At 36.8% G+C, this 26,753-nt stretch overlaps 1 protein-coding gene across 5 annotated transcripts in view; it reads right to left on the minus strand.

Moving 5' to 3' along the window:
* The window catches only part of CRPPA (CDP-L-ribitol pyrophosphorylase A), a 275,796-nt gene that overhangs the window by 206,736 nt on the left and 42,307 nt on the right, over positions 1 to 26,753 (minus strand). For 3 of the 5 annotated variants that reach the window (XM_087427459.1, XM_087427333.1, XM_087427494.1), the window contains exon 4: positions 1,886 to 1,960. The exons of 1 other annotated variant lie outside the window; for it this stretch is intronic. In XM_087427459.1, the coding sequence (XP_087283585.1) occupies positions 1,886 to 1,960 (75 nt within the window). Of the gene's footprint in view, positions 1 to 1,885; positions 1,961 to 17,151; positions 17,221 to 26,753 lie in introns of all 5 variants that reach the window. One more of the 5 variants, XM_087427377.1, reaches the window with a different exon arrangement.

Genomic DNA, 26,753 nt, shown 5'->3' on the forward strand with positions numbered 1-26,753 from the left:
CTCAATATAGAGGCAGTTATCTCAAAATTCTCCTGAAGGAGCGATGACTGTAAAACTGTAACTGTATCACTGATGATCATTTGTAAATATGGCAAATTATCCAAAAACCTTTTCCAAACCAAAATGACAAGGAAGTATCAGACTAAATAATCTCTGCAAAAATGCTACCTAAGTACCCCTTTCACAATACATTTGAAGTCTCCAGAGTCTCCACTCATCATCAGCATGAACACTGATAGAATCTTCTACCAGGCATAATAATGGTTTTAGGATATTCTATATTATCAGACACTCAAAGGATTCCATTTTTAACTTTAAAGTAAACTTGTACAATGGAATACACCTACCATACAACCAACATCAAAAGGAATGGTACAAATTCCTTTTAGAATGATATTTTGATAATATATGGTGGACTTGGCAACATACTAGTAAGTGATAATCTGTCCAAAAACTTAAAAATTGAAACTTTATGCTCAAAAATCAGTCTAATAATACTCTTTTATAACAAAGATTAAAATATGTTTTAACATACTAGAATATGTCTTAAGTAAGAAAAAAAAAAAAGTTCAGTGATAGCACTAAGGACAAAATGTAGGACTCCTACCCACCCCCAGCTCTCAGTCCTCTGAAAGAACTGCATTCCCTCCTTGATTAATGATTATTATTTCCTGATTGTTGACATTTATTCTCTGCTATTCAATGTAAGCAAAAATACATTCTCTTTCCCAAAGGATTATCATGATATTAAACAGACATCTAACAGACACAGGCCTAGATTAAGTACAAAAAAAAAAACAACAGGAAAAGAAACAGCTCTCTGATTAGTTTTCGTTGTGAAATTATCAAGAGTAGGAAACATATGTAGATATTAAAGAAGGAAATCCCTCTTAAAATGTGGATGTCATGGGATCAAGATAGATCATCTGTCCTATAAAGCCAGTAACAGAGGTACTATACTGCTCCTCCTGGGAATCTTCACATGAGGAGAAGATTTAATAGCCATCAAGTCCATTGTGAGCTAAAATTATCTTAATTTGTAGGCATTGGGACCACAAAAAAGCTGAAGCAATATTCCTGGGGAAAAGTGATTAATCTACATTAAATACATTTAATCAGTTCTGGATGTGTTTTGTTTTGAGGTTAAAAGAGAGAGAAAGAGAGTTCCAATACATATGTAACAGTTCTTGCCAAAGCTTGGGGTGTTTAAGTTGTATACTTTTTTTTCTAGAAAGTTTAATACTTATGAAAGATCTCAGGGGTGATTACACTGAAGACTAGACGCTTTCTCTTTTTTTTTTTTTTTTTTTTTTTTTTTTTAAAGATTTTATTTATTCAGTTTTTCCCCCCAAAGCCCCAGTAGATAGTTGTATGTCATAGGTTCACATCCTTCTAGTTGCTGTACGTGGGACTCGGCCTCACGCTGGACGGAGAAGTGGTGCCTCGGGACGCTCCCGGGATCCGAACCCGGGCCGCCAGCATCAGAGCGCGCGCACTTAACCGCTAAGCCACAGAGCCGGCCCTAGACGCTCTCTCTTGATCGTTCAAATGTATCGCAAAAAGGTATAACAAACTTCCTCCCTGAAGTAACTCCAAATTTGGGATCAATTTTGTCTTGTGCCTAAAAACTACCAAATTACAAAAACGCTATTGCATTTGTCCCAGGCAGTGACATTTCTGGTTGTCTCACTGCAATGCCAAAGGAAAAATAGGAGTTTGAATCTTGATGTCTTTCCAGGTTAAAATAGAATAAAAATCAGTGCCTGGAATAAGACATTTTCGTTCAGTTTCAGGTTTTAATTTTGTTTCATTTTCCCTAAAAGAGTGAAAATATTTCATAGCATCCTTTCAATCATCCACCTCAAAGAAATAGCAGTTCTTTTACCTTCTCCTTTCCCAAGAATGGGGAGTTCTCCAATTCACTCCAGGTCAAACTGATTATCTTCAAGTAGATCTCAACCTTGGGGAAAAGCAGGGAAGGTGGTGGGACTGAAGGGTATCAGGTAACAAGCACCCTTAATACTTTTGTTCAGACTGCATCTTGTGCAGGCAGAAAAATGGTAACTCCAAGGGAATAGCCTTCAGAGAGATTCATATGCTCTCCGCAGGGTAAAATACTCTTTCATTCATACATTCATTACAAATGTTTCTAAGCTAAACAGTGGTTTTTATCTTAAAATTTATGCTTGTTAAGAAAATGTATATATCAACATAGGCACTAAAGTAGAAGGGGGGCTCCTTGGTTCAGCAATAAAGGTATAACGTGCACACACTCACTCCCTCTTGCTTTGCACAGAAATGGAAATTCACCATACCTGATCCAGGTGTATTCCCTATCATTGACTGGCTACAAAATGCTAGGCCACATTCACCACCACACATTGCCTTTGCCTAAGGCTAAGAAACTGCATAATTTTAGTCTTTTTCCTCTCATTTCTCTATAAAATTCAGCTTAAAGAAACTTCCTGTTTTAACTTCTCTTCTCATTATATCTAATATTTTTATTTATTTTATTTATTTATTTTTTTCCCCCAAAGCCCCAGTAGATAGTTGTATGTCATAGCTGCACGTCCTTCTAGTTGCTGTATGTGGGACGCGACCCCAGCATGGCTGGAGAAGCGGTGCGTCGGTGCGCGCCCGGGATCCGAACCCAGGCCGCCAGCAGCAGAGCGCGCGCACTTAACCACTAAGCCACGGGGCCAGCCCATATATCTAATATTTTTAAAACCCACATATGTATTTCATCTTGGAGGTAAGTGACACTAATGAACAACTGTCCACTCACTGTCTTAGAACCTTTATGGAGAGAAAACATCTTCCAATTTGTCCAGGATACTTTTAGAGCTTTTCTCATGGTTTCTCCTCCTGCTGCTTGTTCCTTTATATTGTTTTACTCAGTCTCTTGAAAGATTCAAAAACCCTGCCTTTATTTTTAACTAAAGGATTTATATATCCTGGATGTTTCATTGCGCAAATATGCTAATTAAATATTGAACAATCTAAGTAGTAGACCACATTCAAAAGACCACCAGTCTTGCTTTAAATTTGCTGTAAAAACACTATATAGCACTATAGTTAGATTAAATCATAATGCTCTTGCAAATGAATTCATAAGTTGTTGCTTTGTTTATAAGAACCACAGATAAATATCTCTCTCTCTAGTTTTCATAATGGAATACTTACTACTGTGTTTTGAGAGAAAGAACATATGGTAATTTGGGGTTGTTTTTAATATGATGGCCTGCCAACCCTCAAACAATTGAGGCCATAGGAGGAAATGTGGATCCCTTACCAATGGCTTTCTGGACAGCTTGTATACAACCCCTGGACTTAAATCATTGGAAACAATTAAAACACACTATAACCCCACTACAGCAAACTTCATAAAACTAGAAATCTAGCCAAAAACCTTGTTATTCACAAACATACATAATGTGCAACTTTAAGAATAATTTTTATTTTCCACACTGTTTTAATCATTGATTATATTCAGGAGTCAGGTCAGGCTTATTCAAGGCCCCATGCAAAAAGGAATTTAGCACTGACAGTAGTTAGAAACTTTTAAAATGAATTTAATTCTTTTACAGATGACTTTATTCCTAGCATTTCTACCTGTGCTTGACAAAAATGGAAAGAAATTTTGAATCAAAAGGTTCCCCTTGAAGAAATGGCACATTTTCAACTTATATTCCAGAAATATCAGATTCTTGCTAAAATTTAGTGGCTCTGGAAACCACAAAATATATCACCCTCTGGATTATCTAGGAATAATTTATCTGCAGCAACTTTTAATCTAAAACTACTTGCCAAAGGCAATGGGGCCTTCCACTATCCTCAGACGGTGTACACTCAAGGAATATTCGATTAAGAAAAACAGTTAAGAGATACACTTATGTCAATCTGAGGGTATTAACTATACATACACGGAAAATTAACTCCTTCAAGATATTGCTTCAGACCATGCCTAATCTCTCCTTCTCATTAGCAAACTGCATAATTACAATCCAAACATACAAACAATCCTACACACATGCACAGAAGAAAAGTCAGGGATTCTATGGTCAGATTAAGCCTTAAATTATGTATTTTCATAAGGAATCTCCTTATTTAATAAGAACAAAAGGCCTAAATAAAATGTAATTCTCATTTCGTTGCAATCACAAAAGACATAAAATGGAAGTCTCCAGAAACCACAATGTTGGCCACAAGTAAAAGGAATACTGCACTGAGTTCTGTGAGATTTTCAAATCAGGTTAGACCAGAAAATGTTCTTGCTGGTTTCAAAAATTTTCCATAGCTTTCCCTGAATTTACCAATCTAGAAAAGGTAAGGCTAAGTCCACAAGGGTCAGGAGCTGAAAATCATGGTATTTCATTTTCCTAGCTTTCTTCCTTGTAAGTGATAAATTCTATGAAACCATTATCTCCTTAAAAGATCACAATAAAATGCACTCATCCATAACCTACACACACACAAATTAACAACTGCCATATGTAAGGAACTCTGCCACACAATAAGAACCATTTCATTGTATTCCGGAAGTTCCAAGGCACATATAGAAGTTTTCTAATTTTGTAAATTTCTGAACATCTCATTATTAGCCACACTATTTGACACAGCTTAGCAAAAATCAGTAGATTTCTATCCTCCAGAAAATTTAAAAAGAGATTTCCTTGATCTTTACTTGCCACTACCCCTCACCTATACATATCTTCCCTTTACCTTTAATTGAAATGCAAAGTTTAAATAAATAAGTGAATAAAATTGTCTACAGTCCATCAGTTCCTTGTGCCGAGGTGCACTAGGTTTCTTAGGGTGTTACTAAGGGTGATCCACACAAAGTGTTCCTTATGCAAATGAGTTCAGGAAATCCTCACTTAAAGTTCAGCAACTTTATTCCAGAGACTTTAATTTGCTAATATGCATTTTGAATATTCAAATAGAAGATATTATGTCTAGCATTTCCCAAATATATTTCACCATGAGAGCTTTTTCCAAAACTTAGTAATATCTTCAGTAACAATGTTCCATGGAACATAGTTTGGAAAATTATGATTTAACCCTTCCTAGCTCAGCTTTTCGACTTTTTCTGCAGAATATGCTCACAGTCTGTCTCCGTCTCCCAGTTTCTCTCCCTCTCCCTTTTTCTGTGTCTGTGTTGTTCTATTTCTGTCAGTCTCTCTGTCTTTCCCTGTCTTTTTCTCCTCTCTCTCTCTCTTCCCTCCCCATCTCTATATCTGTCTCTCTTTCTCAATCTGTTCTAATCTGTCTCTCTCCATGTTTACGGCTATTTCTCTCTGTTTCTCTCTCCCTCCTTCCCTCTGCCTCTATTTCTCTATTTCTCTCTTTCTCTGCCCCTTCCTCCCTCCCTTTCCTTTCCCTTCCTCTCACCCACATAGACACATCTTTCAAAAATCTAATCATTGGGTTTCATGGCAACCATAGAATCTATATATTAATAATGAGCCCATATTTAACAAGTGGGCCTTTGATTATATACCCTAAGAATTTATTTTCAACTCAATATATCCATGAAAGCATGTGCTTTAATTTTTGTTTTAGTCATTGATGTTACAGTTTTCAGAAACATCTCTTAAAAGCCTAAATACTCTGCCTATTTAATCATAGAGAGAATTAAACCACTAATTCCATCTACTGTGAAAATGATCTACTAGTCTAATGGGAGAAATATGCTAAATTCACAACCAGCCAAATCATATATACTTAATGGTAATTAAAAGGTCAAAGCAGGCACAAATGTATATTTTAGAGAAAGATATTTCCGATTTAAAGAAAAAGACATTGAAAATATTTGTATTTAGAACTAAAATATAATTATAAATAATTAACAATGTGGATAAGGCATGTAAATAATATATATAGTCAAGAATCAACTCCTGCATATTTGACATTGACACTCCTAAACTCAGGAATAACCGAGACTCACAAAAATCACGTGAAAATCCAATAATATAGTTACTTTTTGAGGAGACTAAGCAGAAATAGCTGAGTAAGTAGCTCCAAAAATTCTTTCCTCCATAAAAGCAGTAGGAACATTGGCAAATATGAAAATCAACTTTTTCAGAACTCTGGAAATTAAGCAAAGCCATTAGACAATCCATGGAATGTTTTTTCAAGTATATAACACTGAATCTTGGTAAAAATAGCAAATGTTGTGGCATTTTAACTTACCCTGTCCCCCAACAGACACTTTTCTGAGCATGATGGTAGCCTTGAAAACCAACAGCCTAAAACTACAGTGAAAACCAGAAGTCTAGGGGGCATTTGCTAAAAACTATCAGTGGTAATCATTTACCACTGCAGCTGCCTAATGTGGTGGTAGCAACTGAGGCTAACAATAAGCTGACCAAAACACAAAAGGAAAAGCTGGGGAATGAGATGTCCAAAAGGGACTTTGAAAAGCTCCAACCTATTCTTGGGAATCTGGAAAAGACCATGTACATGCAGAGGGCTGTGCAAGTGTCCAGGAAAGACCTGAGAAGGCCCTGTGCTCTCATTTCTGGCTGACCTTGTGCCTCGTCACAAGCAGGATGTGAGGACCAAGGCAGAGTTGTAAACTGCCTCCATGAGCATAGAAACTGTGCCCCTACACACACACACACATACACACACACACACACACACATACACAGAGCCTCTAGGAAAGCTGGGAGAACTGTTAGTTCCAGACATTTAAGGAAATCTGTATCTAACCATTAGCTGACCATTAAGCTAACCTAGCAGAGACTTCAATGGCTACATATGACAAAGAATACAGATATTAGAGATTTAGTTCAGGAAAGTCATTAAACAAATAAACAGTAGAAATATCAACAAATATTTATAACAGCAAACACTAGGGGAATTGGTTCTGACTTTCAGAGTTGTCATATTACTAAAAATGTACAATTTTCAACAAAAAAATCAGCAGATATGCAAAGAAATAGGGACAGACCCAGGGGAAAATTATATAAGAGAAACTGTCCTGAGGAAGCATAGACTTTGGACTTACTAAACAAAGACTTTATTTTAAATGTGTTCAATGAACTGAGGTAACTATGTCTAAAGAACTAAAAAAGTACATGAAAGCTACCTCACCAATTAGAGGATATTAATAAAGGGGTAGAAATTACTTAAAAGAACTAAATAGAAATTCTGGAGTTGAAAAGTATAACAGAAATGAAAAAATTCACTGGACAGGCACAACAGTGTGCTTTAGCAGTCAGAAGAAAGAATTGGTATATTGAAGATAGGTCAATTGAGATTATCCAATCTGAGGAACCCAAAGGATAAAAAGAACAAATGGAGCCTCAGAGACCCGTGGGACATGATCAAGCATACCAAAATATGCATAATGAAAGAACCACCCAGAACAAAAGGAGAGAAGAGGGCAGAAAGAATCTTTAAAGAAGTAATGGCTGAAAACTTTCTAAATTTGATTCAAAATGTTGATCTATACATCCAAGAAGCTCAATTAACTCGAAGTAGAATAAACATAAAGAGATCCACATCTTGATGCAGGACAGTCAGTGTTAAAAACCGAAGACAAAAAGGGAATTTTGAAAGCAGCAAGAGAGAAGTTACTTATGCACAAGATTCACTAGTAAGATTAACAGCAAATTGTTTACCAGAAACCACGGAGGCCAAAAGGCAGTGGGAGAACATATTCAAGGTGCTGAAAGAAAAAGACTGTCAACCAAGAATTCTACATCTAACAAAATAATCCTTCAAAAATGAAGTAGAGAGGCCGGCCCGGTGGTGTAGTGGTTAAGTTTGTGTACCCCAGGGTTCGCAGGTTTGGATCCTGGGTGCGGACCTACACACTGCTCATCAAGCCATGCTGTGGCGGCATCTCACATACAAAATAGAGGAAGACTGGCATAGATGTTAGGTCAGAAACAATCTTTCTCAGGCAAAAAGAGGAAGATTGGTGAGAGATGTTAGGTTTCAAGGCCAGCCTTCCTCACCAAAAAAAAAAAAAAATTGAAGTAGAAATTAAGACATTCCCAGGTAAGCAAAAACTGATAGACTGTTTTGCTAGCCAGCGTGATTTACAAGAAATACCAAAAGGAGTCCTTGAGGCTAAAATGAAAGGATACTAGACAGCAACCTGAATCTACATAAATAAATAAATAAATAAAGAGGACCAGTAAAACTAATTACACACATAGGTAAATATAAAAGACATAAATATATTTTGAGTTTAACGTTTTTTCTCCTGATTTAAAAAATAATTGCAAAGAACAGTAATTATAAATGAGTATTGAAGGATATACTGTATATAAAGATGCAATTTGTATGACAATATAGCACAAAGGAGAGTATAGAGAACCCAGTATTGCTGAATCTTGTATTGTTTAAGAAGAAAATGTGGATTTTTTAATGCTAAAAAAATTTCAGTTAAAAATATGTAGGACAGACAGACATATCTGTGGGCAGTACTCAACTCTCAAGCCACCAGTTTGGGAACTCTGCTGGATGTCACTCTCGGGTCCTATAAGATCTATAAAATATGTAGAATTATCCCATTTTATATATATGAAATTCACTTTCTAAAAGTATAAGCAATCTGCTGCTGGAGTTGGAACATTGACTCAGGTTATTTCCTCCAGAATCCAAATGATTGCCTTTAATCCTCTGCGTCATTAAGACAAAAAAGTTTTGTTTACTCATTGCTAAATTCACTTCTCTATAAAAACACTATTATTCAAAAAAAGTCCTTCATTTATATGTAAGCGTTATAATGTGTTATCTAATAAATGCTGTGTAAACTGCCACACCAAAACGAGATACACTAAAGAAGATAATCAATTCCAACCATCATCTCTTCTAAGTTTTTGATTCTTATAAGGGATGAAAAATATTTTTACTGAGTGGCTATTACATGCCAGGCACTGGGCTCAGCACTGAGGCTGACACATGGAACAAGACCAAGTCCCTGCCTTCCTGGACTACATATTATATGGGGAGAAAGGTAACAAACAAGTAAACAACAAACCAAATAGGTAATTACAGATGAAAATAAGTACTATAAAGAAAATAGAAAAGGGAATTAGAAAAGTAGGCGAGGGCCGGCCCCGTGGCTTAGCAGTTAAGTGTGCGCACTCCGCTGCTGGCGGCCGGGGTTTGGATCCCAGGCTCGCACCGAGGCACCACTTCTCCAGCCATGCTGAGGCCGCGTCCCACATACAGCAACTAGAAGGACATGCAACTATGACGTACAACTATCTACTGGGGCTTTGGGGGGAAAAAAAGGAGGAGGATTGGCAATGGATGTTAGCTCAGAGCCGTTCTTCCTCAGCAAAAAGAGGAGGATTAGCATGGATGTTAGCTCAGGGCTGATCTTCCTCACAAAAAAAAAAAAAGAAGAAGAAAAGTAGGAGAAAACATAGACAGGAAGGCTGCATAGGAGCTGATATTTAAGCTGTGATTTAAAGGGCGAAATTAAGGCAGAGAAAAGAAAAAGAGGTTGTGTCTGCTGAGAAAAAGGTATGTGGCCAGTCAGGCTTGTAACGGCTGCTAAAACCACAAGAATGTTATAGGTTCAGCACCTATTTTTTTCATGCCAGAAAGTTCATGGCAAGAGGAAAAGAAAAGAAAAGAGGTTAAGAATAACTAAAAGAAGAAATACAGCAGAAGCAACATCTAGTATTTGTTGACTACAGAAAAAGATTGTAATATTGGTCATAATTTTTTCATTTCCCTGTAGAATGATTCTCATAAACGTGAAGTATACCTGCTTACTGCATTGATGTTGGGATAGGTCACATGGCTTATTTCTTCCAATGGAATGTGAGTGGAAGTGGCAATATGCTAGCTCCTTGCCTATTCCTTATGAAAAAAAATCACATCTTTCCACTTAATTTTCCGCTGTATTCTTGTAATTTCCGCCATTGCTGTAAGAACTTCACCAAGGTAGCTGCTGCCCCTTCAGCCTGGTCTCCAGAAAACACACACATAGAGCAAACCTGAGCACAGCCCTCAGCAAGGAGCCACGCATAACAAGACCAGCCATAATGAGAGCCACCCAGTCAAGCACAGCCTATATCAACCAACACCCAGCCAACGTGCAGACAGATGAGCGAGAATAAATGACCGTTGTTTCATGCCATGGAGTTTTAGGAATACTTGTACATAATAACATCTGGCAAAGACTTATAATATCAGGCACTGTACTAACCCATTTTACATGGGTTAGCTCATCTAAATTTCTCGCTGACCCTTTGAGATAGATACTACTTTTAGACTTGTTTGATAGATAAGGAAACTGAAACTGACAGGTTAGGTTAAATAACCTGCTTACAAACACAGTTAATAAGTGGGAGAATCAAGAATCAAACCAAACCAGTATAATTTCAAAGTCCTGTGGCTCTTTATCACTGTGATAGTCTCCCTCCTCCTAGTTGGCTTCAGACTGCTAACAATAGCATCACTCAGTATATCCTTGTCCTATTTGAGTCTAGCGCTTACGGAGGTGAATTATAAAAAATTAACTAGAGACTCTAATTCGTGTCTCCAGATTTGTTTTTGTTGTTGTTTCTTCACTCAGGATCTAGTTTACCTGGGTGCAAACTAAACAGTGCTACCAAGACTTGATACCACCTTAAACAGTATAACTGTTTTTTCTTCCAGGAAATACAGAGTCAAGAAGTATGCAGCTACACTAGGAAAAAAATGAGTAATTTTACCCTTTATCATTTAAATTTGATAAAATTTTTAAAAATTAAATTCAGTTTTCACAAAAATGTCTACTGAAAACAATATATTAGTGTGAGATGACATAAGTATACAAATTGATAGTGACAACATCCTCTTGGAAAAGAAAATATGACAAGAATGTTCCTTTAAGAAATAAAACTAAATTTAATAAATCCCTTCATCTGAATCAATAAAGCCATGGTAGGTATAAAAATCAAAGTTTATTTAAAATGCAGTAGTCAATGTATAGCTCAGCTTTTTTTCACATAATATTATGCTGTTTTATATACCATCAAGACATGATATAACATGATGATTTAGAATATGGTTGAAAACAAAGGGCATTTAAGCATTCCACAATCCGTCAGAATCAGGTATGCTGTAAACAGACTAGCCTACTGCTAATGAAAGGAAAAAAGCCTGTGACTTTCTGATACTCTTAATTCCATTAAATATTTTGTGGTAGGGAACACACAGACTGCACCAAATGATGTAACCTATCTTTATCAGCCTAAGGAGGCTTTGGACATTTACTCTTTTTCTTTTTTTTTTTTTTTAACTTACAAAGAAACTTGAGATTACCTTAAGGGAAAGGAAAAAGGAAAAAGTCTGGCCAGAAGCATTTTAGAATTTTTGGTTATTCTTAGCAATGGACGAAATAAAATTTTTCCTTGCATTTTTCTTATTACTCTAAAGTCTATTATGGCTAAGAAAAGGGTGTGTTTCCAAGAAAGGAATTTAGTGTCATTAAACATAAGTTTAATAGGATGTTTCCTGAACTGCCTCACTGAACTATAGCCATCAGAAAATAATGGAGTTAGTCACCCTATTTATTTCTTGTTTCAAATATGCCTATTCCCTTAAGGCATGTATATCAAAAACATACTCAACATTAGGACTTAACCACAAAGTTAAACCAAAAAGATGAAAACCACACAGATAAAAAGACAGACAATATGCTAATAAAAATGCACTGCTGAATACACTCCCAACTAACCAGCTAAGGAAATGGTCTCTAGTATTTCATCTAGGTTACTAAAACTTATTAAAAAGATATTTGTGTAAGCAATTATACTTTTTATAGGCAAGTATCATCAAAATGTATTAGAATAAAGCATGTCATTGTTGTAAGAATCAGTTTCAGAAAACCTAACATGTATTGTAATCAGGCTGCAATTTTTATCTTGTTTTTGGCATTTAACAGATATAGACCATATGCAAGTACGCTGACTTTCAACTACAAAATGGGCATATCACCTACCAGTTACTCTGCCTTCCATAGAAGGGGTCATCAAGGAACTAGTTCCCCTATCCCTTTGCATGAATCGAAAATTCCAAGTTAATTTCAAAGTGCATCCTACAGTGAGGCCAAAGAGGATATTTTAAATCACAGTTTCAAGTGAACCAATAGTCTTAAAAGTACATGTATACTCCTCCTGGATCAATCCCCACTCTATACAAACTCTCAACTCAATACAGCAGTCAAGACACCTTCTTAAAGTGGACACTTAGACACAGACTCTCAAACGAGAACTGCAATCAAAGCAAAGGGCAAGTAGCTCTAAACCAAGTAATAGAGATTTATCCCTTTTGTTCAATGAATAGTACATTATAATTTTTAATTGCTATGTATAAATTTCTTTTTTTGTGAGGAAGATCAGCCCTGAGCTAACATCTGATGCCAACGCTCTTTTTTTTTTTTTTTTTTTTTACTGAGGAAGATTGGCCCTGAGCTAACATCCGTGCCCATCTTCCTCTACTTTATATGGCGCACCACCACAGCATGGCTTGACAAGCAGTGCGTTGGTGTGTGCCCGGGATCCGAACCTGCAAACCCTGGGCCACCAAAGTGGAGAGCATGCACTTAACCGCTTGCGCCACCGGCCGGCCCTGCTATGTACAAATTTTAAAGGAAGAAATATATCACTGAATAGAAATACGATGTCGCTAAATATGTTTTAATTCTATAAGCTAAAGGATTATTACTGGAGCTTTGCATACAATTTTGTCATTGAAATGAATGTTCTGTTTTTCCTCCTCTCCCATCACTAACTTAAGTCTTAAATCTCAAAGCAATTGTTTCTTCTCTAACAATTTAAAATATCCTTGTAGTGATTCATCTGGTAAATGTCTTTAAGACTGTAACTCCTCAAATACTGTAACTGCATCATTCCATCTGTTCAGTCTGGGCTGCATTAATATCTCATGCCTATTTATACTCATGTAACCAACCAAACAACCATTGGATGTCTTTTCAATCTCTACTCAGTTTTTTTCAGATAATCTTTGCCTTACCCAGCCCTTTACCTGTTTTTGAATCATAATTAGAGGGAGGAAGAATTTTAGAGATCATCTAGTCCAAATCCTTCATCTACGGGTGTGAATATAGGCTCAGAGAAATTAAAGGCTGTGCCCATTACTATTCAAAGATCACTGAGCTAGAAAAAAAATTAGGGCATTTTAGACTCCCAATGTCATCACTGCTTCTGGCCCCCTCTATCACCAGGGGAACAGAGCTTGAGGAAGAAAGGTATAGAAGTTAGGATGCCAGGGTGGCAGGACAGGCAGACCCAGCAAAGAATTAACCCACAAGGATAGTGGCTTGAGTAGACACTTGCTCAAGGTGTCAGTTCATTTAGCATTACAATATAAAGATCTGTGTTCATTATGATGACCTCAAGGCACTCTAAAACCCTTAATGCTTTATACATAATAGTATTAAAAGATCAAATGATTTGACTAGTGATAGTGGTAACAATACCTTGATGGTTTGACAACTTATATACCCTATCCACACTCAATAACAAAATACAATTTGAATCAGAAAAGAGAAAATATTCATAGAAAAATTCCTGGTTACTTCCAAATCTATCTCAAAAATTATGAAACAAAAGAAAAATTAAGTTTACATAATTAACTACAAGTATTTACATGTGAAAACTTTACTAGGGACTGAACAAATTGATTCAAAGAAGGAAATTATTCATAATATGTAATTTTCATTAATTTTCTACTATTTCTAGATATTTCTTCTAAACAACTCAGCAAAGATTACATTACCTCCTTTCATGGACAAAAATACCAAGACTCAAAGTACAGTAAATTACTAAACAATGAGTAAGTTGCAGAAACTCAGCTGTCTGCTTCCACATTTCTTGCTTTTACAACATGATAGCTGCAATAGACTAAAAAAGCCACAAATTCTTTGCAGGGAAGGGTGTCTGTTTTTCCTCTTCTTAAATATGTGGGCTGGCCTTGAACTGCTCTGACCTATAGAGTACAACAGATGTGCTAGTGTTCCTGGTCTAGGTCTGGGCTGTAACAAGACTGGCAGCTTCCACCTTAGTCTTTTGAAACCCAGGTTATCTTCAAGGTCACTGACCCATTCTTCAATCGACTATTGATCACAGCCAATAGATTCACAACATTTTTTAATCCAAGATATTATATTTTTTAGTTCTCAGATTTCCACTTGATTCTTTTTTATGCCCTTTCCATATTTGTCTGAAATTCCTCATCTCTCATCCATTGTATCAACCTTTTCTCATAGATCCTTCAACATATTTGTCACGTTATCTTAATGTCCTAAACTGCTGTTTCCAACATCTGGGTCTTTTTCTCTTGACTGATTATTTTCTTAACATGAGTCATGGTCACCTGTTAAATATTTAATAGTTTTGAAATATACACCAGACACTGTAGGTGATATGTTCTGCAAACTATAGATTCCGTTATCTTCCATGGTGCTTCCTGGGAAGTGGTACTCCTAAAATGTGGTTCTTCTAGAATATTGATGAAGGGCCAGAGGTGTTCACCAATTCCCTTGAACATAGCAAGACAAACTCCAAACTATCTCCCCTGGAATGAGCAGCTGCTGAAGTCTCTGCTCATCTCATTCAGGCTTCCAGTTGATATTATTGCCTGGGTCCCCCGGAATACTGGCCCACACATGCACAGTTCAGGAGTCAGCAAAGGCTTGAGGAGATTTTTTATGCACACATCAGCCTCCCTCCTCTGTGGCTCCCTACATTCTGGAATATCTCCCTCAATTCCCAACTTCCCTAGCAGCTCCAAATTCCATCCTCTGGCTTCTCAGGACAAAAAAAAATAATAGCTTAATAGCTTGCTGCCTTGCCACTACACGGACTGAAAAGTGACCTCAGGAAAAGAAACTATATGTATTAATCAGTGTTCAGTCAGTAGTCATAAACTACACAATAATTTGAACAGGAAAGATTTAATATACAGTATTATAAACTATGTACTACGGTTTAACTACTAAGAATGAATACAACAGAACTCTAAAACTATACTGAGTCTGAGGGAAAATACTCATGGAAGGAACAAACTTGGAAAGAAGAGAGGCCTTCTCTCCAAGGCTGAGATTCAAACCTCATTGGAGAAGGTATGGCTGAGGCCCACTGGATGGTGGGGAAGTTTAGTGGCTTCACCACAGATGGTGCACTGTCAGCAGGACAAGGTTGTTATGTCAGAAACCATGGAGGAGGGCTGACAAGCTGGGAGACCCCTACTGGATGGCCAGGAGCCTGAGGCTGATGAACAGGGAACTGCACACTGGGACTGACAAGATGGAAGCCCACTGCTGGAGTGCCAAGAAATGAAGGCTGGCAGGCAGAATGACAGTCCAGGACTGGCAAACAGGAAAACCTCCACCAGGGTGTCAGAAGCTGACAGGCAGTGAAGGTCAGGCCAGAACTGGCATCAAAAACTTGCTGAAGAGTGAATGGCACTGAGTCCCACAGACACAAGACGCCAGTGGCAGCTGTGGAGCCAGCATGAAAGGAAGCATACCAGAACTAGGAAGAAAAGCCCTTTCCTCTTTCAATGTCCCTTTAGCACCCTCCACTGACGAAGCTTAAAATTTCTTGGCAAAGAAGGGATGTCGGTGGGATCCAGCAAGGCAGTGAAGAGCGGATTTAGAGTTGAGTAGCACCATATAAATGTGGATCTTACCCAGTGTGACTCCCTTCTTTGAAGGGTTGAATCCCTTCCAATTTTTGCCTACTTTTGGTCACTCTTCAGTGCCTTTATACAAATATACACATATATACCTCATATCTTTCTCTCTGAAAACATGTCTGTCTCTCTCAATAGAGATAGAGATAGAGATGTTATCCACTGGAGTGTTGACTGTTCAAGCTATTCTGTCATTACTAGGAACCAAGAGCCCTAGGTAATGATTTGACAGTCTAGAGAATACTGTAAGCAGAGAACTACCACTATTTTATGTTTCAGACTACCTATTGTGAGGTTTATAAAGTAAATGGCCATCTTGGCATTCAACAGTGCTCATAAACTTCACTAACAACAAACCCTTGTCCAAAATATTCTCAGTGAAAAAACTGATTTCCATTAGTCCTAAAAAATTTAAGAAGAAATTAAGTTAATTCAAAAGCATATGAAAATGTCTCCTTTAATTGTCCAGATAACACTAAACTACATCTCTAGCTCACATTGTGAAACATCAAACTCTGAAGATATTAATGACCACAAATAATATTGTCCATAAAATAACAAACTTTGAAATCATGTGTAGGGAAAAGATTAGATTTTTATTTGTTAAAAATCCATAATATTTAAGTACATGTTGAAGGGCACATGGTTAGAAGGCTTGGATCCCACATAACTTTTCCAGATATGACTATTCTCCATAAAAAAGGTGGTTCCTAAACATGCTGGCTTTAATATTAGTAGATAGTTAATCTTTTTTATGTCATTAAATATGACTTTTCAATGTTCTAGGCAGTAGACCAATAAAACAAAACCCTGCTGGGACCACTTAAAAGCAAAACTTTGCTTCTAGTTCTTACTTTGTGAAACACCCCAGAAGAAAGCTATATTACAAACTCAAACAACTTTGGCACCAAACACCACAGAAAATTATTACTTGTTAAGAGACATGCGTATCTTCTAAAAACAATTTATTTTAATTTAAAATAACTTAACAATGGTAAAAAAAAAACAGTTAAGAATTGCTTGTTCCACATGTAAGTGGACACAGTAATGGACACAATGCCACAGTTGAATTAGAGGATGTATCAGTCTGGGAAGCAGGGCCACTATAAGAGATATGTGATAAGGGGTTATAGGAATTAGACCTTACAGTTGTGAGCATTGCTGGGGAAGGCAAGGATTGGATCAGAGAAGGTGTCACTGACTAGTCAATCTCTCTAGACAAGCACGCCCTGCCACCAAAGGGAGACTGTGAAAGGAAAGTCATGGAGAGGTCTGTGGGAAACAGTTGTGTCTGTGGAGCTACTGCCTCAGTAGGTCTTCCCAGCCCAACGTCTGGTGATGAACCAGGCTAGTGAGGGTCAGCAGTGCTAACAGCCCGGAAGACAAGCTAGATGGTGGAGTGAGATGGCGAGGGCAGGTTGGAAGCCACCAGGCATCTTTGTGTCTGTTAGTCACCCCATATGACAGCAAAAATACCTGAGGAGAAAACGGCTTCTGCTTCACTTCAGCCTTCCAAATCTCACTCATATGGCTCTTCTGGCCCATCTGACCAAGAGAGAAAGGTCCCAATTTAACCAAGCTGACATAGCAACACCCACCACAGATGAATAGCGTGTAATTCAGATATACACAGAAAACAATTTATTAATTCATCTGCTTAACAGAACAGACACAGTATGTGAGAAAGGTATGAAAGAAATTATGTGAATTCTAAAATCCATATTTTTCATGATAAAATATGTCCTCAAAATCTCTCACCATACTTTTTCCATCACTCTGCAATTTTTGTAAAGTAAAAGAGTCTCAAATAGAAGTTGAAATTCTTAGATCTGCCCAGGAAACTGGTTTTGTTTTGGCCATAAACTGCTCAGCTACCCCCCAGATACTAATGCATATACTATACAAACTAACATAAAAGGTCAAAGGACTAAATGAGATCAAAATTTATTTTACCGTCTGATTCTAGATGAACCCACACCTCACAGGATTTCCTTTAGCATTCAAGTGAAACAAAAAGTTTTCCATTTTGAACCTGATTTCTTCCCCCTAAATAATGGCATTTCGTTGCTAGTACACATACCAGTTCATGATGTGATCACAGAACTGCTTGGTAGTCTACAGCTCTGTCATCCTTGGAGGAGGATTAGAAGGATTGTGTGTGTACTAGCGTCTGTCAGCTCTTGCCACCTACAAAGCCTGGAATTTGACTGTAGTTATGTATAATTCTTCAGTGTCCACCTGTGTAACTTCTCAAACTTCCTTATAACTCCTGCCCTCTCCTGACTGTCCTCCAGAGGTCAGTACCTACTTTGAGGTAGGTAGATAACCTGCCTGACCCTCTGAGATGCAGAGACCTGCAGTAAATGATCAAAAGGAAATACTATGTCTCTCAGTTCATTTCTATTTATTTTAAAAAGCAGCTTTTCTTGCCAAATTCTATAACAAAGAGATCAGGATTTTAGAAGATAAAACAAAAAGCCCTTGACAGTTCCAAGAGGCCCTTTTGCCTACTGCTTATGATAGAATAAGTGTTTCCATTGTATGCCTCTTCCCATGCATTCCATTCCCCACCTTTAACTTTCTTACCAGGAAAGCACAAACATAGAAGAGATTTCCAGTAATCTCCCAGACTGAAAATTTTTTTCCCAGGATCTTATTTTTCCAATACAATGCCGTGAACTCAGGGCAAACCACAGGAAGAAAGTAACAACCCTATTATTTTTGTTATCCTTTCTCCAGTCTGATCTGTGTCCTCTGCTTGGCTCATCTTTTGTTTGTCTTCTGTTGTTCTTACAGACACTTGCAATTGGACTGCATCCACATTGTTTTTTTTTTTTTTTTTTTTGTCTAACACAGGTAAAGACAGATGTTCATACCTTATTAAGACATGGTTCCTAAAGAATAAGTATGGACTAGAGCAAAAGTATGAAAAAAAATCATTGTTCTCAAAGGTTTCTACAGTAAGTCTAGTTTTCTATTCCATAGTATGTAAGTAAAATAAATTCATAGCCTTCTGTAAAAGTACTCCATATTTTGTACTATAAAAAGACTTTATAATTTTTTAAATTCTCATAATAATATGTATTAAACATCTAGATTTGAAGCACTATGCTAGATAACAAAGACAGGAGGAATAATAAGAGAAATATGGTTAGAGTCAATGACATTCAAGAGTGCATTATCACCCTAAACAGCCAAAACAATTTTTAAAAACAACAAAAATGTTGGAAGTCTCACACTTTCTGATTTCAAAACTTACTATAAATCTACAGTAATCAAACCAGTATGGTACTGGCATAAAGACAGACATATAGACCAATGAAATAGAATAAAGAACCCAGAAATAAACCCCTGCATATATGGTCAAATGATTTTTCACAAGTGTGCACAGACTATTTAATGGAAAAGAACAGTCTTTTCAACAAATGGCACTGGGAAAACTGGGTACCCACATGCAAAAAAGTGAAGTTAGGCTCTTACCTAACATCCTATACAAAAAGTAACTCAAAATGAAACAAAAACCTAAATGTAAGAACTAAAATTATAAAACTCTAAGAAGAAAACATGGGGGAAGCTTCATGACATTCACTTTGGCAATGATTTCTTGGATATAACACCAAAAGCACAGGCAACGAAATAAAAATAGATATATTAAACCATACCAAAATTAAAGACCTTTATGCATCAGAGAACACTACCAACAGAGTGAAAAGATAACCCTGGAATGGGAGAAAATATTTGCAAATCATGTATCTGATAAAGGGTTAATATTCAGAATATATAAAGAACTCCTACAACTCAACAACAAAAAACCCTAATTATTAAAATGGGCAAAGGATTTGAATAGACATGTCTCCAAAGCAGATATACAAATTGCCAATTAGTATACAAATGGCCTCTTCTTACAGATACAACTTTAAGAACAAAATAATATACCAATAAATTTAAAAATATCAATGAAACATATAAATTTCCAGAAAAAGATGTGTCAAAATTGAAATGAGGAAAGCAGAAAGCCTTGATAATTCAATAGCCATTACAAACTCTGAAATGTTAATTAACAGTAACAATCAAAAAGCTGCTCATTGATGAACGAAATTTATACAGAAATAAATGGAAAGATATCCCATGTTCATGGATGGGAAGATTTAATAATGTGCAAATGCCTATACTTCCCAAAGCAATGTACATATTCAATGCTATCCCCATTAAAATCCTAATGGCATATTTTACAGAAATAGAAAAAAAATCTTAAAATTCATAGAGAACCACAAAGGATCTAGAATAGCCAAAATGATTTTTTAAAAAGAACAAGGCTGGAGGCATCAAACTTCCTGATTTCAAAGTATATTACAAAACTACAGTAATCAAAACAGTGTGGTACTGGAATAAAAGAGATATACACCAAAGGAATAGGGGGCCTAGAGATAAACCCACATATATATATTCCACTGATCTTTGACAAGGGCTTCAAGAATACAGAATGGGAAAAAGATAGTCTCTTCAACAAATTGGGAAAACTAGACATCCACATGCAAATCAATGAAATGGGACCCCTATCTTACATTATACATAAAACTAAACTCAAAATGGACTAAAGACCTGAAACTATACAACTCCTAGAAGAAAAAACAGAAGAAAATCTTCTTGACATTTCTTTCGGCAGTGAATTTTTGGATATGACAGCAAAAGCATAAGTAACAAAAGTAAATATAGACAAGTGGGACTGTATCAAAAAATCTTCTGCATGGCAAAGGAAACGAACGATCACCAGCATGATAAAAAAGCTAAACTAAGGAATTGGAGAAAATATTTGCAAACCATGTATCTGATAAGGGTTTTTTCTTTTTTAATTGAGGTATAATTGACTTAACATTGTATTAGTTTCAGGTGTACAACATAATGATTCGATATTTGTATACATTGTGAAATGATCACCATAGTAAGCCTCGTTAACATCCATTACCCTACATAGTTACAAAAAAAAATTTTCTTGTGATGAGAACTTTTAATAAAGTGTTAATAGACAAAATATACAAGAAACTCCTACAACTTAATAGCTAAACAAATAACCTAATTTAAAAATGGGCAAAGCACTTGTCTATTTATTTCTCAAAAAAAGACATATAGATGGCTAATAGGTATTTGGAATGATGCACAACATCAGTGATCAACAGGGGATAGCAAATCAAAACCATAATGAGGTAACACCTCACACCAGTTAGAATGGCTATTATCAAAAAAAAAGTTAAATATTGGCAAGGATGTGGAGAAATTGGAGCTCTTCTGCACTCTTGGTGGGAATGTAAAATGGCACAGCCACTATGGAAAACGATATGGAGCTCCTCAAAAACTTAAGGAAAAAATAAAAGCTGCTCTCCTAATCCTATCCTCCTAAAAAATCTTCAAGCTTAGAGTATTTACTAGTAATACAGTCTTGCTATGAAAATCAAATAAGGACAGCACAAGAAAAGAAACAGAGGACAATTGAACTTATAAACACAAAGGAAAAAAGTCCCAAATAAAATATCAAGAAGCTAAAGCCAGTAGTATAAAAATTATATCAAGGAGTGTTCATCTCAGAATCAAAGATGGTTCAACATCAGTAAGTCTATCGTGTTAATTCACTATTAGACTAAAAATCACATGACAACCTTGCTAGTTATAGAAAAACAAGATTTCAAAAAGTATATTCATTATTTTTTAAAAGAAATAAACCTTTTTAAAGAAGAGTTAGAGATTAATTTAACTTGTCACAGTCTTTCTATCAAAAAACCTACAGCTAATATTACACTTATGAAGTTAGATACAGTCCCTTTAATGATGGAATCCAGAAAAACATACTCCATTATCTTTACTATTCTACAACATGATACCAGAGGACCTGGCCAAAGCAACAATGAAAGAAAAATAAATAAGAATTCAAAGGAAAAAGACAAATTTATCATTATTTGCATACAATATGACCATTTATGTAAAACAGAAGAATTCAAGTACAAACAAAACCAGAGTTCAACAAATTTGTCTATTATAAGCTCAATCTACCAAAAGGGGTGTGGGGAAGTATAACACACAACAGCAAACATAAATTAGAAATTACATACAAAAGACAGTTTATAACAGCTACTACATATATATAATCTAAGAAATTACTAAAAGAATATATAATACATATATAACAAAGTAAAATTCCTTCAAAGAATGTAAAAGAAGATCTGAAAAAACAAGCCATAGTATGTTTATAAACGGGACAACTTACTATTTAAAAGATGACAACTTGATCCCTAAGTTAGTTTATAAGTTCAAAACATTCCCAAAAAAAGCTTCCAATTGGCAGGAACTTAACAGATTTCAAATATGTATAAAAATAATAAAGGTCAATAAATAATGTATCAGTCACATCTTATGTCCTGCCCTAGATTCTCTTGTCTCACACGCCCTATGCCACCAAAGTGCCTAACCACATGTGGGCCCACATGGTCTTACAGGCCACAGGCCAGAGTCTGGTTTCTCCCTGTAGCTACCTCTGGACACAGTTACAGCACCATGGTATTAGTCATGGGATCTGGCTTCCCTTGGGACTGAAAGGGATGGGTAGTGCAACCAGAGTTCACACCCTGTGGGAGAAACTTTAAGAGGGAGATGGCAGATGAAGTCTCTCTTAGAACAGTCTGTTGGCAGGAAAAATACAAACAGTTTTGTATAAGCCTGTCTGGATATGTCCCATGTGATGAAGTGACCAGCTGTGTTTGTTTGTGAAGCAGTGGCCAGATTGGTAATACATCATCTCACATCAGCACTTAAGCCTTGCCTAAGGCTCTATCTGCTAGGGAACCTCTGCTGAAACAGACACTTTTGAAAATAATTAACAACAAGTTAAAACAATGTGGTACTGTCACAGGAAACAACAAATAGATCAGTGAATACAGAACCCAGAAATAAACCTACACATAGATTGGAAATTGGCTATAAACAGAGGTCATTTCACAAATTAGAAAAGAATCGATCATTTAGTAAATGACGTTGCAAAAAATGACTCCATAAAAACAAAAAATACTGGAACCCTATAATGCAGAAATACTTTTAAATGACCTCCAAGAAGACTAAAGACAAGTATGAAATGAAAAAGTAATACCAATAGAATAAAATAGAACCACAATGTAGGAACAAATTTAAGATCTTAAATGCACAGGATTTGGCTGCAACAAAATGAAGAGCATTAAAGATAACATTAATAGACAGGTTGTAACCTAAGACAAGATATTCGTAATGTGTAAAACTAAGACAGGAATAATATCTAGGATATACAAGAAACTTCAACAAACCAACAAGAGAAGAAAGTCAAAAGAAAACGGACAAAAGATATTAATAAGACAGAAAAATAAAAAAATATATAGAATGGTTCACCCTCAGTAGCAATAAAATAAATTCAAATTAAAACACAGAAATCAATATGTCTCTCAGATTGACAAAAATTAGAACTTTATAGCACTTCAAAACTACAGAAGATGTGGTTGAAACTAGAACCACTTTCCTCCACTTCAGTGCTAATACAATCTCGAACTGGTGTAGCCATTCTAGAGAGCAATCTGGTAGTAGGCTAGTAAAATTAACAAGGCATGGGGGGGGGCGGTCCCGTGGCTTAGTGGTTAAGTGCACGAGCTCCGCTACTGGCGGCCAGGGTTCGGATCCCAGGTGCACACTGATGCACCGCTTGTCTGGCCATGCTGAGGCTGCGTCCCACATACAGCAACGAGCAGGATGTGCAACTATGACATACAACTATCTACTGGGGCTTTGGGGAGAAAAAGGAAAAAAAAAAAGGAGGAGGATTGGCAATAGATGTTAGCTCAGGGCTGGTCTGCCTCAGCAAAAAAGAGGAGGATTGGCATGGATGTTAGCTCAGGGCTGATCTTCCTCACAAAAAAAAAAAAAATTAAGAATGCATGTACCCTGTGACCTGGCAATTCCACTCCTTGATAAGTACTTGAGAGAAACTCTTGCACACTCTTGCAATATGCTCACAAAGCGACATGTGAGGACCTTCACTTCTGCATCTGTGGTAACAAGCAATGCAGGCATCCATCAATAAGAGAGACAGATAAGTAAAATGTGGTCAGTGCACATGATTAAAAACTACGAGGTACAGCTAGCCCCATGGCTTAGCAGTTAAGTGCGCGCGCTCCGCTACTGGCGGCCCAGGTTCAGATCCTGGCATGCACCGACGTACTGCTTGTCCAGCCACGCTGAGGCGGCGTCCCACATACAGCAACTAGAAGGATGTGCGACTATGACATACAACTACCAACTGGGGCTTTGGGGAGAAAAAGGGAAAAAAAAGAGGAGGATTGGCAATAGATGTTAGCTCAGGGCCGGTCGTCCTCAGCAAAAAGAGAATTGGCATGGATGTTAGCTCAGGGCTGATCTTCCTCACCAAAAAAAAAAAAAAAAAAAACTACTATGAAATAATCAAAAGCAACGAATGAGCTTTAGATTCTTTAACATGGATGATTTCATAAGTAGTGCTAAATAAAAATCAAGATCTTTTATGTAAATTTTAAAAACATAACGTGATACATTTTAAGAACACATGTACATCTAGATATATATGATAGGTTGATTGGAAGGATAAGCATTAAATATAACAGAAGAGGTTCGTCTGGAAGCAGGAGAATAAGATCTTGAATGGGAAAGAGAGAAAAAATAATAAAGTTTTAAAAAACAAAGAGGTGGCTAGCACAGATAAACAATAGCAGCCGACTATGAACCAAGGAGGATCATCCACTCAGTTCTATACACCTAAGACCCAAACAAATGCAGAGGAAACCAAGTAACAAGTTTGCACTTTAATGTGTCTCTGAATACATGTTAAAATAAATACTTTTAATGTTAAAACATGTTGAGGTCAAAGGAGGCATTTCAAAGGTTACAATAAATGAAAAAATCAGGAATTCAGGGGATCAGTAAGGGATAACAAGGAGAAGGAGAGGAGTGTTTTTGGTTTGTTGTTTATTTTTAATGAAAAGTGAAAGGAATCACATATACCAAAAATAGACATGATAGGATAAAAGGTAGGTGTGGTGAGGAGACTACAAGTCATGAACTCCACAGACTGGAGTTCTAAGTGGTGGAAGACAATTGTATGCGTGATAAGGAGTTGGTACTTTTATCTTGTGGGCCACAGAGGGCCACATAAAGTCCGTACAGCTCTGGACCAACATGGACAGATTTGCATGTTAGAAAGATCACTTGTTGTGATTGTTGATGAGGAACATTGATGAAGATGGGCAAGGACGGCAGGAGGAAAACCATCAAGAGATTTTTTTTTCACCCCCAAGTCCATGTGAAAGATGATAAGGGATAAATCAAAAGATATTGAGAAAAAATTTGATAGAGAGGTTTTAAAACTACAATCAGTAGGGGATGATCCAGAAAAAAGCAAGTTTGTGAAGCAATCATTTATAAACTAGTCCCCATACAGATGAAGTAAATAAGGGACAAAAATAACGGTTTCAGGCTAATGATTAAGACACTTATTTCTGGAAGTAAGGATATTATTCTCAAAGGAAGTCCAAGCCAGGGTCACAGAATCATTTTTTCTACAACACTTCAGAATTTTTCCAAAATAGGAGCAGAAAAATGACATGGCTCTATGAGCCTACCTAGTAGAATAATTGATAGAAGAAAAAGGAGGAGGGAGAAAAAGAAGGATAAAATCATGAGAAATAGGACAAATAGGAGAAAGCATGACTTGGGAACGTATTTAATAACTCTTCAAACACACCACAAAGATTGTGCATTTACTTTTATCTTATAAAGTACCATAAGTAATATATAGATCATGGTTTATTAATAACTAAGATGTGCAACTTGCTACTGTGGTTTGCGACTGACATTTATCAGGAGCAAAATGATGGTTTGCAGATACTTTGACTAATCTAACAAGTCAGCTCTTTCTGACTCATCTTTAAATCCCTCATTTCTGGGAGCTGGCCCCATGGCTTGGCGGTTAAGTGTGCGTTCCGCTACTGGTGGCCCGGGTTCGGATCCCGGGCGCGCCGACGTACCACTTGCCTGGCCATGCTGAGGCAGCGTCCCACATACGGCAATTAGAAGGATGTGCAACTATGACATACAACTATCTACTGTGGCTTTGGGGAGAAAAAGGGGGAAAAAAAATCCCTCATTTCTCTTTTTCATTCATTTTTCTTCATATTTTCCTCCATCTTTCACTCACTTTTCCCCCTGAGGATCTTTTCATTTCTGTCAAACAGTTTATGCCAGCCTCCTATCCCATCCTACTTTTCCTTTTCAAAATCCCATGTAATGTGAGGTTTCTTCTGAGACTCTATTCTGAGGCTCTTCCTCATCACCTCCAATCGAATCCAGACCCAACTAAGTCCTCCTCCTTCCTCACACCAGGGATGAGGGAGGGAGAAGAAAGGGGAACTACACTCTGTGAAAATGGCAATAAAACTTCTGAGAATTGTAATGCCTGGGGATATAAAGAAAAGATACTCTTCATGAAATTCAATCTTCTTGACTGGTTTCTTGTTAACTCAGCATTTACAGCCCAAATGTGTTGGCACTTAGTACAAGACACAGGTCCTGTTTACTCTAACGCATGTGAAGTGTGAGCAGAATATGTACTACAAAAGGAAATTCCTGTCATAGTTCTTTAACTTTATGATTATATTCCTGTACCTAGAGACAAGTGACAGGAATCTTTAAAAACTGAGGGGTTTGTTTTGGTTGTCTTCTTTAAGGGTGTTTTTGCCCTTTCAAGTTAATGAAGCACTTTTTAAAAAATATACAGCTTCCCAATCTCCATTGTAAGAATAACATTTAAATATTAATTATCTCCACAGTCAAATCTAGGATATCAAACCAAGAAGTACATAATTAACACCCCAGAGAACAACTCTGTCACTGGTTGAGTTCTGCATCCTTCATGCATGTGCATTTTCATGAAAACTTAAATTAACTTCTAAAATTCTGAGAACCTAAAAACTTGAGTGTTAGAAATGAGGCCAGGTCTCTAAAGTTCAGAATACCATCTGCGACCACCACACCAATTT

The sequence above is a fragment of the Ceratotherium simum genome, chromosome 1 (genome assembly GCF_057802395.1).
Source record: "Ceratotherium simum simum isolate JZ-2026a chromosome 1, ASM5780239v1, whole genome shotgun sequence".
NCBI lineage: Eukaryota > Metazoa > Chordata > Mammalia > Perissodactyla > Rhinocerotidae > Ceratotherium > Ceratotherium simum.